General features: G+C 37.1%; 1 protein-coding gene and 1 long non-coding RNA gene across 2 annotated transcripts in view; one reads left to right on the top strand and one right to left on the bottom strand.

Moving 5' to 3' along the window:
* Positions 1–19,687, bottom strand: part of LOC134805351 (putative fatty acyl-CoA reductase CG5065) — a 33,467-nt gene that overhangs the window by 10,573 nt on the left and 3,207 nt on the right. The window contains exon 2 of the mRNA XM_063778687.1: positions 220–420. Coding sequence (XP_063634757.1) covers positions 220–417 — 198 coding nt within the window. The 5' untranslated portion in view covers positions 418–420. The remainder of the gene's footprint in view (positions 1–219; positions 421–19,687) is intronic.
* On the top strand, positions 1,387–4,830 carry LOC134804678 (uncharacterized). The gene is made up of 4 exons (XR_010146176.1): positions 1,387–1,967; positions 2,429–2,491; positions 2,573–2,632; positions 4,818–4,830. It is a non-coding gene; the product is annotated as an uncharacterized LOC134804678 (long non-coding RNA).

The raw sequence follows: 19,687 nt of genomic DNA, 5'->3' as shown, positions 1-19,687 counted from the left end.
ACGCGCTTTTATTCTCTTAACAATATAGTCGCGTCAAGATCATTTTGAACACCTGGCCCGCTTAGCAACTTCTGCTGCTGACTGTACCTAAGTAACTTGAACGAATCGAAAATTATATCTATCTACTACTTACAAAGGGCTTACGAGGCGAAAAATCGATAATTCTACGGAAAGTTTGTTCTGACGAGATTCTACAATCACACTAAATAATTAACTTACCGGAGACCGTTGCATGTCCTCCCAGCGCTGTTTGATAGATTTGCCCCTTTTCGACCTGATTAATATGTATACATTTCCGATATCGGGGATGGTGTACAGCAGCTTTTCAATGAGCACCTTGCCCATGAAGCCAGACCCGCCGGTCACCAGGATGTTCCTGCCCTTGTAGAATTCTCTAACTGACGGCTTGGACTCCATTTCCTGTAAAAAAGATACACGAGTAATAATACCTATAGTTAATAGGTTAGACTATAGATTAGATTTTAGTAGTTACTCAATCACTGGGACATTAAGCCCCAGAGGATCTATGTCTTCTCAATGCTCAATGCAAATGCGTGATAAGTACCGTAGGTTTTGTACTTTTATATGTAGGACCGTTGATAAAGCGTACCTCATCCCAAACAGGGATCACGCGATTTTTAAAAAAGTGGAATATAAAAAAACGTAGTTTTTAATGATCAAATCGGAGCAAGCAATTCTTAATCATTTGTCATAAAACTTGCAAATCGTCAATGAATAGCGGCAATATTCTTGACAGAAATGTGTAACCCTGACCTTCGCTACCAAAGAATAAACACAAACCGCGGTCGTCACGTAGTGCTCAGATGAGTTTTAGGTAAATATGGGGTCAACAGGTGTAATTACTGTCGTGGTTTTGTCAGCCTTCGGCAGTTAACCTTGGTGGTAGCGCTAAAAACGCTAAAAATTATTCAAAAAACGTAGTCGGTAACGTCTTACAAACCTCTCATAAGTTTTGTATCTTTCTACGTAACAGAGACAAAATTTATGCCGTGACAATCAGTCTCGAAATTTTTAAAAACAGGAGGTAACTCGCCAACTCATTGAGTGGGCCCCACAATAGCCCCACGCGGGCGCCCGCTCAGTGCGACAATAGGGCCAAATTTTGGAGTGGCTGTGAGGTTGTGGAGAGGTGAGTCTGCGGTAGCCAGATTCCGGTAATCCGTTCAGCAGGCCACCGGCGTTATGACATTTTACACTAGTTTCCAACCTAGAGCATAGGTCCCGCTCTTGCAACTCCACTCTGGCCGAACAGTCAAGGCAAACATGAGGCAAATACAGAGTCCCCTGGGCGAGATGAAAAAATACCCTCTGGAATAATAAGGCCGTTCCCTGAGCCAGAAATGTAAAAATACCCCAATAATTATCCTATTTTTCTAAGAAACGGTGATATTTGTAGACGTGGGAAAAATAAATATAATTCTTGATTATATTATCTTTAATAACACAGCTTTCGATACACGATTCATAACACTTCGCTCGATACAATTTATTCCCAAAGTAACCTCCAATTCGAATTTTTACTCCAACTTTACTCGTTTCTTTACTATGTGACACTATGAAACAAAAAAAGGAGAAAAATCAATCATAAGTATAACAGTAATTTGACAGCTTTAGAAAAACGATAATTAGAGGCAATATTTTTAAAATAAATAAACATCAACTAATTCTATCGTAACAAAATATCGACTCCGGCCTGCATGCTCTATCTCCGTCCGTCTTTCGAAATGAGACAGTGATGGCTGAGCGCTCGTGCCAGACGGACCTGTACTAGGTGTCCCCAAAACAAATATAAGATTTACTTATAAAAACTGTGCTGTGTTGTGTGTCCTAGTGATATACCGTGTGCACCAAAACCTTTAAGTTATAATGGGTAACAAGCAATTGAATAAAAAGAAGACATCTCGAAAAAGACAACTCGGAAGATTCCAACAAACAATGGAACTAACGTAAGTAAAAATGTATATTTATTACACAGTGAAATACGTAATTATTACTTAATTTAATATATACTTGATCGTACTAATTAGTAATCCATATAACTTGAAACATTCTAAAAATTAATAATCGCTCCATCTACCGGTAAACATTGTCATCATCTAAATAGCTTAAAAGGATATCGCGATTCGCGACGAAGTTTACACCACGCGGCACTAGCGCCGTTGCCTTGCACGGCAAAGACAGAAAACATAGCCGTCTATGTGTGCGTCTCCGTGAGTCGTAGTTGGTCGTAGTTACGCGGTTGCGGTGTAGTGGGCCTTCCTATAAATACGAGCACACAGTGATACATGTAACGCACACAATTAGACGCATAAAGCGTTCTTTTAGCAATCCATCCACCTATCGAGGGTTCGAACCTCAGCTCGTGATTTGTCATGCGTCTAAACTTTTTACTTTTTTGTCTTTCTAGGAAAAGAAGAAAATTGGATAATTTCACAGCCGAACATGATACTATATCTTTAGACTACATCGAGTGAGTATAATTATTTGACTTGTGCTTTTTAGCCCTACCTACGTAACACAATACACTACTACAATTTATCTTTATTTACAGACTGCAAAATATGGAAATGGAATCTCCGATTTCATCAACCACTGACATTCAAAGTAACGAGTAAGTTCTAATTCTAATTGTGGCATTATCTATGAAAAGGGACCTTATTGTCTATGGCGCTTACGACGCACTGCGTCGCACGGCGTGGTATTTATATCAGAGCATCGTTAATAATGGCGGAAGCGCCATCGACAATAAGGTCCCTTTTCATAGATAACGTCACAAATACCTACCTACTCAAGTACTCACAGCGGCGGCGTACGAAAAGACCTTAGTTAGATTTAGATACCTACTGTTTTCCTATCAGTGCAGATGCTTATATCTTTTTATGAATTGAATTGATATTCTCAATTATTTGGACATATTTTGTACTTATTTTCCTAGATGGCTATTAGTAGTATTAGTACTACCTACTTAGCAAATGTTCGCCGAAAACTAAATAAAATGTCGCCAATCAATAATATCGTACGAGATACATTGCCCTCATCAGTTATTTGATATTCTCCAAGAGGTACTTAATTTAAAAAAACCGGCCAAGTGCAAGTTGGATTCGCACACGCAGGGTTCCGTACCATTATGCAAAAAACGGCAAAAATCACGTTTGTTGCATAACTATTTATTTTATTCTGTTTTTAGTATTTGTTGTTATAGCGGCGATAGAAATTCAATCATCTGTGAAATTTTAAACTGTCTAGCTACCACGGTTCATGAGATACAGCCTGATGACAGACGGACAGACGGACGGACGGACAGCGAAGTCTTAGTAATAGGGTCCCGTTTTTACCCTTTGGGTACGGAACCCTAAAAATGTACACTGATAGAATGTAATAGGGTTGCCTGAGTAAGTCCCGGAAATTAAAATCCCGGGATTTACCGATTGTCCGTACTTTCGTTATTCTTTTACGTATTTTTTAATGAACTGGTAGTTATTTTATATTATACCTACCCTACACAATAGTAAATGATTTCCTTTTCTTGAGCGTGTTGACCGATTTTTTATTTTAATAAAACTAATAATCTTGGGCAATTATTTCCATTTTCAATTTCTCATTTACCTGTGATAGAGCATTTTTAGGGTTCTGTAGCCAAATGGCAAAAAACGGAACCCTTAAGGATTCGTCATGTCTGTCTGTCTGTCCGTCCGTATATACAGCCACTTTTTTCTGAAACTATAAGAACTATAGGTACTGTTGAAACTTGGATTTTCCAACAAAAATAGAAAAAAACAATACATTTTGGGGGTTCCCCATACTTATAACTGAAACTCAACATTTTTTTTGCATCAATCCCATACGTGTGGGGTATTTATGGATAGGTCTTCAAAAAATATATTGAGGTTTTTGATATCATTTTTTTCTAAACTCAATAGTTTGCGCGAGAGACCACCTCCAAAGTGGTAAAATGTGTGTCCTTTAACTTATAAAATAAGAGAATGATAAAACAAAAAAAAAAATATATGATGTACATTACCATGCAAACTTCCACCGAAAATTGGTTTGAACGAGATCTAGTAAGCAGTTTTTTTAATACTTACGTCATAAACCGCAATTTTATTATGTTACTTGCTAGATGTTACTATTTGGCTACTTTGTTGCTACAAAGTATTTGACGCCGACTGTACCTGTAACCAGCACAATGGTTTATTTACTTTCAAGTAGTTTTCTCCGTTGTCATCACTTGTTATAATATAGGTACCTACATAAAATTTTGAAATTAGTCTGTCTCACTTTTCGAAATAACTGCATTTCTGGAATGCTGCGTTTTGCGGGTCCATGATCAATTTATGAAATAGTAATGGACTAATTTATAAATTGAGTGATGTTGTAAAGAAATGACTGGCTGCTACAATTCTTCGACCGACAGATTTGTCCGGATGCTTAATGAGAGGCAAAATGTGGCTGTTATTGTTCATCATCACTTGATGATAAAAAATAGTGCGAAATATAGTTGACATGAGTTGCGTATTACCTATTCTCACATGTATCGTACAACGTTTTACAGTACATATAGCCCTATAGGTTAACTGGAAGAGATCCCTCAAAGGGATAAGTTCGCCTTTGTACTTCTTGCTAATTGTATGTTATTTTTAATATGTCTTTTTGTACAATAAAGAGTTTACTACTACTACTAGCCCTTTAAATATTTGACATAGTTACGTAATGTGTGTGTGCATTATCGCACTAGTGCGGTAAAGTCCATATGTGCTGTAAAACATCATACATTTATTTAATTTTGGTTTTGACAGTGAGGCGACCGGCTGAAACATTTTGAACCCACGCATTGCACAGGTGGATGACACTTATCGGGTTCCTAGTATATTAGAGGAAGAAGATACCCATGAGGTAGGTGATTCATGCTAATTATGCTTATTGATTGTAGAGCAGAGAACAATTTTACCTTTTGTACTAACTACCTAGCTAGAATAACATTGTTTCAACTTCGTGTGCCAGAATTCCATCGTAAATTGATTTATCACACGATTCGTAGTCATTATACAGGGTCTTACTTTTATTTCTCTCGTTGGTTCTTTACCACCGGTGCTTTATATGTACAGTCGACGTCAAATATATGTATACATTTTTCACCTTATTACAAAGGAGTATGCTGCAATAGGTACATATCTTTGACGTCGACTGTACATGATGTGACAAATTGTAAATGCTAACACATACAATATATTTTATTTTCAGTTACAAATATCGTTCAATGTGGAAGAAGAGCTTCCTGACAAAACCGTCGGTCGAAGAATTGTCGCAGTTAGTTACCATTCGATTCGATTCCTCGCATTTTATCCAATAAAAGATTGTATGGAAACTATATACATAAACGCAATATTTCACCGACAAAATCGCAATTTTCTTGTTTTGTTCATACTTCAAGATGGACTCTTTGTGACCTTGACGTCACGGTCACATATCGTTTTGTTCGGGGCGTTTCGCGAGTGAAGTACGACTGTCGGACTTTGACTATCATTTCTGACTTTTGTATTCCTTTAATGCAATTGATCCCATATAGACTTTTGATCCTAAAGACAAACCTGATCGAATGATACCATAAATGAAAATTAGTCATCTATTATCGATAAGTATATATGTTTTTCTTCATCAAATTATCAATAATTTTCATTTTTTAGATTGTTCCCTCTATAAACTCCTAATAGTCTACCTTGGTGCCAAATAGGGAATGCAAATCAGTTATTTTTTGTATGGAAATAATCGGTTATTAACCGAAACCGCGGTTATTTCCATACAAAAAATAACCGATTTGCATTCCTTAGTGCCAAATTTCAAGTTTCTAGGTCAGCTCGAAGTGGGTTAGGTTTTTGATCTATTAGTCAGTCAGTCACAAAAATGCCGGTTTTAAAACGTTAATTTATGAATAACTGTTAGAGCTACGTTTACGAAATTTTGTATTCTAGACAAGATAAGGGGCTTGAATAAATGTGCAAAATTGCATGTGAGTAGGTAAAAATGGTAATAAAATTATCAATAGGAAGGATCAAGAAGTTGTTGCAGCCAGAATTAAGAATTTACCAAGGAGAGGACATGTCACTATCATATTTTAATTCATTTTAAAATGTCATTCAGATTATCAATAAGAGTTTCTTATACCGTATTCGAATTAAAAGAAATATTTTATTAATAACACAATTCTCTCTAGTTTTTGCTCGTATTTAGTATACAACTAACTAATTATTCGTATAAAATTATTTATCGTAGAAACACTCGTATAGTTTCAAAATAAGCTATTTTATTTTGTTGGCATTGTCAAACCCATTGACTATTTTTGTTTTGCTTTAATATATGGTCAGTCGTAAAAGTATTAGCGTCAGCAATGGATTTATATAATGTATTTCTTTAAAAAACATGATATTTCATGCTAAGTAACAGAAAACAGTCAAATATTGTACCGGAAATATTAGTCCCGAAAATCCCGAAAGTACCGGGAATTTAATTTTGAAATCCCGGTTCTTTGCTTGGCTCTAAATCCCGGGAATTCCCGGTACTTTCGGTACCGGTATTTCCCGGGAGCAAACCCTAGTATGTAGGACTGTAGGTACTGTAAAACGTTGTACGATACATGTGCCAATAGGTAATTCGCAACTCGTGTCGATTCAAAACACTCCCTTCGGTCGTGTTCGAATTTATCGCCACTCGTTTCGATTTTCCTATTTGCCGCACTTGTAAACGTAATGTAGGTAAGTACTATTACAATATGGTGCTACTTTACCGCATTAGTGCGATAATTAGCACATTACGTAACTATGTCGAAAATTTAAAGGGCCATATTATGTACTGTAAAACGTTGTATGATACATGTGCGAATTACCTATTTTTCGCACTTGTACCGGTATGCCCTAATTAGGGTTCCGTACCCAAATAGTAAAACGGGACCCTATTACTAAGACTTCGCTGTCCGTCCGTCCGTCCGTCCGTCCGTCCGTCTGTCACCAGGCTGTATCTCACGAACCGTGATAGCTAGACAGTTGAAATTTTCACAGATGATGTATTTCTGTTGTCGCTATAACAACAAATACTAAAAACAGAATAAAATAAAGATTTAAATGGGGCTCCCATACAACAAACGTGATTTTTGACCAAAGTTAAGCAACGTCGGGAGTGGTCAGTATTTGGATGGGTGACCGTTTTTTTTTTTGCTTTTTTTTGTTTTTTTTTTTTTTGCATTATGGTACGGAACCCTTCGTGCGCGAGTCCGACTCGCACTTGCCCGGTTTTTTTTAATAAATATCGATGATATACCTGCACAGTATACCTAATAAATAATGATATTATAGAAAACTTGCAGTCATTAATTTGTTTAAATATAAACTGTATTTACACCCTCATAATTAAATATTATTGAAATAAGAGTTGACTTCATTAAAATGAATATTTAATTTGCACTATGTTTCATTTATTTTTCCAATTTAACTTTAACGCCATCTATGAGATGCAGCATGCTTTTTTCAGTATTTAGTAATACGTTTTACAAATCAGTGTCCTGTTAGTTCATTTAAGTCGCTACTTCTTGCGTGGCGCTGTTGTATCGTCATTGTATCTAGGGGCGGGATGGGTGGCGTGAGGGGAGGCTCGATTGTAGATTTCATTTGGGTACGGGAACGGCTCACTTACTCACTAAATCTCGTCTGACCGCAATTAGGCAACCGATTTTATTTAGGTATCCGGTTCCGATGCAAAAATTCATTAGGTATTCCTCTATGTCGCACAACTCGCATCTTACCGGTCGTCGTACCCACTCATAGAATCTATGTACTATGTATCCATACATTATCATAAGTTCTCTCGTATCGGATGACTTGCCTAGACCGGGTCGATCACCAGCCAGCCAGCAGCGGAATATATGTCGCTATAATATAATCGGTGACGTCTCTGGAGCTCAGTAGATTTTTTTTAATTTTATCCGAATTGTAGGAAAATGCCGCCAAGAGACATAATAAGGTGTCCCACTCCATTCGATTTATAATCATAGGTCAAGTTCTGGCGTGTAGTGTAGCATGATACTTATTAGCCTTTATTAGTTTGTTCCGCGTTAACTTTAGTATTTTTATTATATTTTTTTTTATTAAAATTGGGTAACATTATAGTTAAGATAAATATAAAAATAACTTAATGGTTGGGGCATCAAAATGAAACATTCTTTATTTACAGGGTGGCTAAAAAATAACCGCATTCCCGTTTGTCAGGGAGGTTTGGGATTATACTGAGCATCTTTTACGTACTATGGGACAAACCCCGACATCGCGAAAATAAAATATGGCTGTTTCATACATTTTGGTATATGGTCCATTTTCTATGGGAGGTTACAATTTTTTATCGCGATTTCGGGGTTGGTCCCATAGATAAAAGTTGCTATTGTATAATCCCAAAATCTCCCTGGCAACGGGAATGCGGTTATTTTTTAGCCACTGTATATCTTCCATCGGAATTTAAAACGTTAATATTAAAATGCTGCATATTGGCTACATCTCACCTATGTACCTACCTATTTTCACAGTACCTATATTTAATGATGATCCTTGATCAAGGATCGTCATGAATTTCACTACGCTACAAGCTTTAAACATTTACAACGTGCGGCATTTACCTAATGTTTCTATCTGGTAGGTCAGCAGACCCAAACGCAACGTAATAATTATCTACTTAGGTACGAGTAGCAGAAACCTTGCTGTAGGTACAAGTATTTATAGGTACTCTCATTTGGACCCGTTGATCACTGTACCGTCGTTTTCTATTATTATGGTCCACTTACATTGATGATGAAACTTTTCTTACAATTTGGAGCATCAATCCAGTAAGTTCAACAAAAATAACTCCAGCAAGAGGTTAGTTATTGCTATAGTTATTGGCCAGTATTTAGTAATTGGCCAATCTTAATAATAAGGTTTCAATTGGTTTGCTTCTTTCTGATTTGTAAGGAGTGGCCCATTACTATATACTGGCTAATAACTAATAGCAGTCACCCTATATGTTTTCCATATTTTTATCTCCTTTTTACAACAAGCTCTTTTCTCGTGCCACATCATGTACGGTGTGCTATGTGCTATCAATTTCAATTTTCCGTTTGTTTGGATTATTCCATAAATCCATTCCATTGGTAGATTTGTTGTAACTTTTTATAAATGCATAATAAACTGAAAATCGGAGGTCCTATCTAAAATTACAATCGTTGATAGAAAACGTCAATCGGAACTTAAATAATGTGCGAAATAGTAACTTGATTTTTCGAAGCATCTTCACCCCGATAGGTACAGTTTTTCTTTTTATTTGGCGTTTGTCTTGGGGAGGAGAGGAGGCAGACTGACGACCACTTGACGACTTGTTTCTAATTCTATTTATCGTAGACGTGAACATACTTTCAAAATCTATGAAGGAAGGGAACCGTAGGTACCAGACAAGCATTTTTTTTTTCATGTTCTTTTCTTGGCGGGCCACTATATCAACGTCAGACGAAACAGGAGCTGAGTTTTAAATATTTTAGGTAAATATACCCGTCTCGCTAACGGAAGCGGCACCTAAAAGTAGTGCGATAAGGACAAGGCGAAAAATCCTGCGTAAAAATCTCAAAAATCGAGGTTTCGTACTCCTCTGTTTCCTCCTCCAAAACTTAACCAATCGTAACCAAATTTGGAAATCTAAATGATTATGGAATTATCTGTGTCGGACCGTCTTGATTTTTTGGCTAATTGATATCAGTTTTGAATGCCACGCCTCTCATTGCGGCATAGTCAATTAGGCCATTTTGGCCATTTTTGAAAGGCTCTAGCGCCTTAAAAAACAAAAATATCAAAAAAAGCAAAACGGTCCGACCCAGATATTGACAATATTAATCTGTGTTGAAAAAATCATTGCTCTAGCTTCAAAAACCACGGAGGAAAACGAGGAGTACGTTTGTATGGAGAAATGACCACTCCCGTTGGCTCTTAATAGTAAGTACTTAACAATAATAACAAATCAAACGGTTTTAATATAAAACGCTGTATACTCATTATGAACCACGGAAACGGGTCACTATTGTATCTTAGGCATGGCATGCGCAAGCGTGGATATACATACATATACCGATCTTAAGATAAGCACCAGTTCACAAGATAAGACAAACTTAAATCTCCATGCTAACCAAACCAAATTTACGTAGTTATAATTATAACTACGGAAATCTTAGTCATCGTACTTAAGCAAACAAGAACTTGAACAAACATCACACGAACTAATGAACTATTTGAAAGTGACCTGACCGATCGCCAGCAAGAAGCGACAATATTTTCGAGAAAGAAAAAAATGAGAATAAAGTAAGTACATAAAAGCGACTAATAAAATTCGCTATTCCTAGACAGTTCAAATTCTCGCTTTCATGCAAAAAAGCTCGTTCATAGCTGCTAACTTCTCGTTCTCGCTAATCGTTGACTGGGAGTCAATTTTTTAATATGAACTAAATTTACTCTTGGATTAATAAAGAAATATTTTAAGTTAAATCATGTTTTATAGTATACACACCTCGGCCAGTAAATAATTTGCCTCAGATCACATGTAGTTGTCGACCGAGGCGAAGCCGAGATTTATTACTTTTACTACCCTAGTATGTAATATATACTTAGCAAACAATTACACTAACAAGTCAAAAGTAACTATTTGAACAGCCAAAAATGTTCCACGCATGTTGTAATCTCATTTAAATAGCATAACTAGAAAGTCAGATTTACAAAAATTTGAGCACTAAAAATAATAACTAAAAAAAATTTACAGTTTTCGCAAAATATATGTTTGACGATCTTTAAGAGACTTTATTTTTATGTGTGTCCGTCTAAAAGAAAAACTGGTATAAAAAATGTTTATTGACTTTCTTAAGGTACCGTAAAATGGGGTTAGTAGGGATTACGAGGGCAGTTGGGTTATGAATGGGGTATGGAGGGATGGTAGGGGAGGAGGTAGATGGTATTTTTAGACCAGGGTTATCACATTGTTACGTAAATACTTTATTCTCTTGAGAAGTTAAAGCTATAGTAATATTGTCTCAAATGTCTCAATTCTAGCAATTGTCCAATCTCACTTGGCGCAGGTAGGTACCTACCTTAATTTTGAAACTAAACTATGTGGTCATAATGATCCACTGTCCAAAGCGTTTCATTTTTTGCCTTTTTGTTTTTTTAGGTACCTACGAAAGGTTTTTAAAATACTCCTTAACGTTAAGTTAACACTGTCCTGCTAAGGCAAAAGGCGCGGTATCTTGGTGACCTTAGTCGTTGGTGATGACGCAATGTGGAGCGATGCAGAGATTTTCAAGGTGGAAGTATTTAAAACTGACCTTTGTGGGAATATGAATGATCGGATCGCTTTCACCTCTTTATGGAAACTTTCCGAATCCAAAAGTAGGTAACGGAAATAACCCTCCTCATGTAACTTATCTTATACCTTTAAACGAGCAATTCTTGTATATTTATATATATTTATATACGAGTGTATATTTATATAGGTATTCCGGGGAACTCGGAAACGGCTCTAACGATTTCGATGAAATTTGCTATATGAGGGTTTTCGGGGGCGAAAAATCGATCTAACTAGATCTTATCTCTGGGAAAACGCGCATTTTTGAGCTTTTATATGTTTACCGAGCAAAGCTCGGTTTCCCAGATAGGTATTTAAGGTTAAAGCTTCCATGAGAGAGCCCCATTACTAGTATCAATAATACCCTATTTAAATTCTATTTAAAATAGTCTATGCCCCAAAATATTAAGCTAGAGAGTTCTGCCACGCTAAGTTGGCAGCGATTTTAATAGCCCAGGCGGTGCTATTGTTATTTTAAATATGTAACTTCTATGAGATTATGACGTTTAAATAACACTTGCACCACTGGGCTATCAAAATCGATGCCAACTTAGCTAACTACATACCATCTACTCAAAGGACAACTACCTTTGCGTATATGTATTTCACTAATTGATCAATAAATAAAAAAACATATTCGCTTGTAAACAATGAAAAAAATATCCTTGACCCCTAATGTTAAGAATAAATGCCACCTTCACCAGCATATTTAAGAAGTTGATGATTTAAATTATTTTTTACTTAGCAAATACGTACTTACCTATACGTAAAAGGCGAATTAAGGCGTATTAAGGATCGCTTTATCCACGTGATAAAATAACTGTCACTCTTTAACTCCGCGGGATAAAACGTGACGGACACCGTTTTATCACGCTGTCACGTAGACAAAAACGACCACCATATCCGTACTGGTCGTGAAAAGCTGAAAAGTTAAAAATTTACCGCTCCGGGCAATATTGGAATTTTTGGACCTTCCGAGTCGTGTATGTATCGTCAGTTGGTCCGAATGAAAACTAAACTAACATTAACATAAACCTACTTAAAAATTAAACAACAATAGAAAAAATACCCACCTATGAAAGGTCCCCCAAGTCTGTGCCCTGCGGAAGGGTGCCCATGAGGCTGGCTACATTACCCCGCTGGATGGCTATGCTATCTTCGTTGATGATATAAAATGAGTTGATGTTTCCATTTTTCCTTTGATTTCTAATTAGTTGTTTTTATGAATTTTGATCTACAGCTACACGCTACGCTAAGCCAGAAGAACATAAGCACATACTTAAAGGCACTAAGCGCCATATTAAATTATGTAGGTATACGCTCGGAGGGTATAGGTATAGTTAAAAATATGCATTATGATGATATTAACTACAAACTGCAGGTAGGTACCTACTTGTACAATTAGGTAAGAAATCAATTAGATCTGTATATAAAAAATCTTAGAAACCTACCTGGGCATTACATAGCGACGGCGAACAACATTTTTATTATTAATTGTGGTATTACAATTGCCTCGCATCTAAATAAGTCACACTAGAGGAATGGCCTCTACATTTCATCCCATGGTACTTTATTACTATTTTAATTCTATGTCTGCATGCTTACACATGTTTTCCTGTTCATATTTCTCTACTCTATGTAAATTTAAGTAACTTTTAGTTGTTTATATGCATACTCTCTTTGATATGTACACGTGTGAGCTGTGGTCACCTATAAGTGGCTAAGCATCTGTTATTGTTAAATGTCCTTGTTTCTATGTAATTGTGTAGATGTATTATCCGTTGGTGATCCTTAAATAAATAAAATAAAATAAAATTACTGCTATGCGAATATTAATAAAACTATATGGATCGACAACCTTCAGTAGGAAGAATGTCAGAGCCTTGAGGGCGGTTACTTAACGATACAAGTATTGCGACATTAATATTGTGTAAATTATAACTACATATTTACAAAAACACAGTTAAGTAGTTTACCACTAACTTAAGTCAGCACTGGAAAAAGGGAGGTGTCGGTTTTCGCTACAATGCCTGACTACTTAGATTTTAAAATAAAAATACATGTTATTGCACGAGCTACATTTTTTCAATGAGTGCCTATTGGCTGATACAAAACTGCTACTAAAGTGTGGGTTACTCTAACGTAACACTAACGATTTATACACACATTGCATAGGTACCGGACTCGTCGTGGCTACGACCGTAGGTGCGTATAGTTCGACGAGAGTTTCACAGTTAGCATCGCAATTATTTAAATGAGTATGAAATAGGTATCACGTCATATAATCTTTTGGAGAAATGATAAACATGTTAAATACAGTAGGTATCTAATACTCTGAGTTTACAAAATTAATCTAATTATTTGTAACGGATTGGATCATTTCAAATTATTACCTATTACGAGTAACCTACCTTAAGTAGGTACTACCTATGTTCTTTCTTGGTTGCTTGAGTGGGATTTGTACTTAAACAAACAAAAGCACGTGACACAGTCTCCGCCGAGCATTTCCTGCCGGTGTTGTTCCTTTAAAGCGGCGGTCGGCAACCTGCGGCCCGCGGGCCGCATGCGGCTCGTGAAACTGTCACTTGCGGCCTGCCAGCCTCTCTGGCTATGTAATATTAAGAAACGACAATGTCTGATAAAGTCATAAATATTAACAAAGTGCGGCCCGCGTCAACTTACTCATCGTTAACTACGCTACTAAAACTACGCAAAAAAAGGTTGCCGACCGCTGCTTTAAAGAATCCTCGTCGCATCGAAACGTGAGCGAAATGATGTGAATATTAGCAACCTGCCCTTAGGTACTATGTATGACTGAATATTGGTTTGAATAGTTGATCGAGTCGTTTGGACTTACTGGTTTTCGCTACTTACTCTTGTAAGTATGTATTGATCGAGATCGTATTTTATTTACTGAACCCGAAATCGGAGTTTAAAGACCCGTGTGCAAAAACAATCATCTAAGTAAACCGGTCTAGTTACTTTTTGGGAACTTGAGCAATGACCATTTAATCCGGGGTCAAGCCAACTGACGTTCACCAGTTGCATAAGTGGAAATATTCAGTAGTATTCAAATTAGGTATCCACCTATGCGTTTTATAAGCAAGACAACTTGTAGTCCTTAATACTTAGTCTAAGTTATGTTTAGAAGTTAAGTCATTCCTCAATCCAATGTTTCATTGACAAATAAAAGACCCCTAAAACTACATATCTCTTCTCATTTATTGTATTCTAAATTTAATAGTTCTTGAGACACGTTAATTTCTGTCTTCGACTAAATTCGCAATGTAACAATTATTAACAACGGGCCTACGGTAAATAGAGCGTTCGTTAAGTTTTCAGGCAGGCACTCGAAACGAAAGCAAAATGTTTACGTGTGTACTGTGCTATGTACATACAAAACTATATTGAGTAAGGTAGCTTCTGTGTAGATTCAAGTTAAGCCCTCGTATGCCGGAGCGCGGATCCGCGTACGAGGATAATATGTATTAGAAAAAACCGGACAAGTGCGAGTCGGACTCGCCCACCGAGGGTTCCGTACTTTTTAGTATTTGTTGTTACAGCGGCAACAGAAGTACATCATCTGTGAAAATTTCAACTGTCTAGCTATCACGGTTCGTGAGATACAGCGGTGACAGACGGACGGACGGACAGCAGAGTCTTAGTAATAGGGTCCCGTTTTACCCTTTGGATACGGAACCCTAAAAATAATCACGGCACACGAGAGATTAAGTCTATTATATTATATTTTTACTTGTATCTCGTTTTTTAAATAAATGTACGTCATGAACATGATTTACAATTTAAATTTTTTAAAGTTTATCTTCACTGGCGTACTTGTAAATAAACTTGTAACGGATCTTGAGGTCACACTGCTTCTGGTGCGAGGCGACTGTTCGGCAGGCGACGTAAAATACCCGATCTGTCTGGCCCTGATACTGTGGCAGTGAGTAGGTCGCGGACAGTTATCATACGAAAAGTAATACAGATTTCGTAATACGCCACAAAACCAAAAATGTGGACTCGCTTTTCGTTTGGCGATATAAATAAATTGGATATGGTAATTTCGACAGCTATAAATAGCATTTAACTCCATACTCGTAACATGTTGTAAACAAACTCGACTAAGAAATCAGCGCTGCCTTGAATTGACCTCTGAATTCGTGACGACTATACTACCAGCGGCCAATTAAGATGCATATATGCTTGTCAAAATTTATAATCTGAGTTGAATGACACAACAACATGTGCGTATTCTCTAATTTAAAGAATATCAAGCATTCAAGCTGCTCACTTGAATGTTTCCAAAGTAATAATTACACCAGTTTTTTTTCCTTTAATATGTTTTCCGTCCCGTCAACAAAGAGGAATAGCAACACGATGTTTTAGTATAGTATTAGCGTATTAGGTAAGTTATTGTTTACCAAAGGATAAACGGCATCAGTTCTAGCATTTCCAACAAAGAAAATGAAATGAGCTTTTACCCGAGTTTTTTGATATTCAAATTTTTATTTCCATGAGGAGAGTAACAAGTATTTTTTATTAATATAGTAGTTTGACGTAAGTGCACCTGAGGGCCTACCGCGAACCATTTCGTTCGTCTATTTGCCGAACGCGAGAAGCTTTAGCGATAGAGAGGCATATAGAAACCTCGATTTTAGTTTTAGGCGCTTACACCGGGTGTGGCCTGTAATACGAGCAAAAAATTTAACTGTAGGCTGTACTCCTCATACTGACCAACATTTGTTCAACAACTTTTTAAAATAACTTGTGGTTTGATTTTTAATACACTTTAAAGTTTATTCTAAGACGCAATGTATTGCGAATTTTGTTATGTTTAAGGCGTGACAAGCGACGTCAATCACAGTGATATGGCGTGGCGATGGCGTCCATTGAAGATAATATTTATTTTGTATGAAAAATAGGGACTCTAAATACTTCATAATTTTTAAAAGTTGTTGAACAAATGTGTCACCGTTTGAGGAGTACAATCTATGTTTTAATTATTTGCTCGTGTTACAGGCCACACCCGGTATTTCGAGAATATAATAATAAACCAGAACTGCTGAAGATATGTTGAAATTTGAGACTTAGGCGTAGACTAGCGTTGAAGCATATCCACATTCGACCCACTTCTCAGATTAACAATAATCGAATGTAAATATTAATTAGATTTAAATCAGAAACTACTTGTTTTTACAGCTTACAATTTTAATACTATCACCGCGGCGACCTCGGCGTATCCAGCCTTCTTATTTCTTCATTTTTAACCGACTTCCAAATCTAAAAGGAGGAGGTTATCAATTCGGTTGTATGTTCTTTTTTTTATATTTGTTACGCCATATCTCCGACATTACTGGACCAAATTTGAAAATTCTTTTTTTGATTGTATCTATATGCATACAGATTGGTCCCGTTTTTGTCAAAACCCAGTTCTGATGATAGGATCCATGAGGAATTGAGGGAACTCCTCAAATCTTAAAGGCATACATATAGTGATTTTTGTGTTTTTATCAACAAATCAAGCATATACATTAAAAAAATTGACATTTGATGAAGTGGAACTGCTGATGATGATCAGAACGGAACTCTTCAACGACGCGTAGTTCACGTTTGGCGATTCCTTTTGTCCTCTTCGTTATGTTTGTTAAGCAAGTTAAGTTTTTAAGCCACATTTTTGTCGAGCTCGAGTTCTGATGATGGGATCGGTGAGGAATCGAGGGAACTCCTCAAATCTTAAAGGCATGCGTATAGAGATTTTTGTATTTTCAACAGAAAATCAAGTCGCATTTGATGAAGTGGAACTGCTGATGATGATCAGAACAGAACTCTACACGTTTGGCGATTTCGAATTTCGATTTTGACTTGGACTGGGACCCGGACTCGGACCCGGACCCGGACTCGGACCCGCACCCGGACCTGGACTCGGCCCCGGAGCTGGCCCTGGACCCAGACCTGGACCTGGACCAGGACCTAGACCTTACCTGGACCTGGTCCTGGACTCGGAACAGGACCCGGACTCGGACCCGGAAAACCACTATGATACCTAAACTAAATAAACCACTATAATTACTTACCATAAAATGTAGGTATAAAGTATAATGATGCCAAACTTACTAGCCCGTCCCGCTCAAACCCCCGTACACCGCACCGTACGCGCCGTTAATTCAATTCAAAGTGGTAAGTTAAGTGGGTTAGGTTAGGTTTGAATTGCGATCCTTACAGAACCGAACAAAAGTGGGTTAGATTAGAACTGCGAGCCTTACAGAAACGAAATGCTACTAGAAAAGTGGGTGGTTTTACCTCCTTTTGTACATAGTGCACACAGTGCACCATCTACAATAATCTTTCACCGGCCCCCAAAGAAATCGGTTTTTTGAAGTGAAAACTTCTTTAGCGGCGCTGAGCACTTTTTGAGGTGGGGAAAAAATGATAAACTCGAGACAGCGTAACGCGTAACGCGTAAGGCGTCTCTCCTCTCTTTCTACCGCACAGCGAAAATGTATGCCTGAGCCTGCTGTTTCATGTAGGCGGCGCAGGGCGCTTGCGTGACTTATGTCATGTGTGACGGACAATGTTATTCACCAAAGAACTTTAGTCATAAAACGTATCATAATCAGGTCAATTATTTAAAACTACATCTTGATGAAATCGGTAATAAAAGTGAACTCTAATACTGGTGAATAAAACTCAAAATATCATGACCAAATATATTTAGATACGAGGTCTGCAAGGTAACTTTACAATTTCTATTCGAATTTTAAACAATTAAAGTTACAAATTTGAAATTCGAATTTTAAACAAGCTCACTGACCAGCAATTTCGGAACTAAAGTTTTTCAATAGAAAGGAGGATGGGTCAATTATACATAGATACTGCTGACATTTCGGACTAGTCATTGAGTTTTCACTTCTGTCGGCACTCCCGGAGTGCAACCCGTTGTTTTTTTTTCTTAATAATTATTGTGGATGTGTTTAAGTATGACAGTTAAAAACAAAACAAAATCGCATTGCATTTACACTTTCGCTTAGCACTTACCTATTGTTGTTATCGTGGAAAGTCCAAGAAATGTTTCTTTCTCAAGAGCAAAAGAAAAAGGAAGAGATATTGAATTTCGTCTCTACTATAATTAGACAAGTATATATGCCAACAGAGAAAGGAGTCGGGCCAAGCTAATAGAGTCTGTTCGGAAAGAGAAGAGCAGTGGAATGTATTGGACCCCATATTGTTCTTTACGACTTCTCTTTCCGCACAGACTCTATAATATATTTATGTCTATTTATTATTTTATATTATCGCGCTTATCGGACGTGACATGATATATGATACAATTATTGGTGAAAGTGACATAAATATGATATGGTATACCTGATAAACGCGATCACGCCGATCACATATTGCTTCTTCAGATATTTAAATGTATTTTTCGAATGTCAACAACGGCCATTTTGCATGCATTCATATATGCTAATTTGTAAATTGGGTTTATGAGAGTAAAAAAGATTGAACAATGGGCTCCCTGTACTAGTCACCATCAGAAGAGTAGTGTACCTAAAATACTGCTAACTGCAATTTATGTCCATTGTAATGACTAAGAAGACTTTACACTAACTAGAGCTTACCTACCTAATTGATTAACGAGGCTGTAAACTAAATCAAAGTATTCCCAGTATCAATAATTAAATGTACACATAATTTTACCCCTCAGCGTTTAAAACAATCTAAAGGGGCCCACTGATTAACAGTCCGCCGGACGGTATCGGCCTGTCAGTTATAACAAAATTTTAACAGTTCCGAACAACTGACAGGCCGATACCGTCCGGCGGACTGTTAATCAGTGGGCCCCTTAATGCCATAAATGAAATAGCTACGTTATTAGATTATTACAACGTTAGTGGTACCTGGTACCTATTACAGACGTTGTATCATCACATTACGGTTACGACTTCCGTGGTTCCAAAAATCGGATTAAAATACACAGTTTGGAACATACAATAGTCAACTTCTCTCTGGACATTGACCATGATTCCGAGTAGAGTTCCTTCTCATGAATATTCTAATATGGTAAAATATTTGATTAGATGAAAATAAAATAAAATAAAAGTTAAATTAATTCAAATAAATCATCAATAAATAGGAGCATGCTGTACTTATCAGAAAGAGAGGCTCTCGCTACGGTCAGAGCGCGTATCCTCAGATACTTCGGACATGTGACGTGACGTGGAGAGCAGACCATGCAGAGACTTGTTGTCCAGGGACGGGTCAATAGCTG

This window comes from Cydia splendana, chromosome Z (assembly GCF_910591565.1).
Source record: "Cydia splendana chromosome Z, ilCydSple1.2, whole genome shotgun sequence".
NCBI classification, from domain to species: domain Eukaryota; kingdom Metazoa; phylum Arthropoda; class Insecta; order Lepidoptera; family Tortricidae; genus Cydia; species Cydia splendana.
This window is presented reverse-complemented; position numbering and strand designations above follow the sequence as displayed.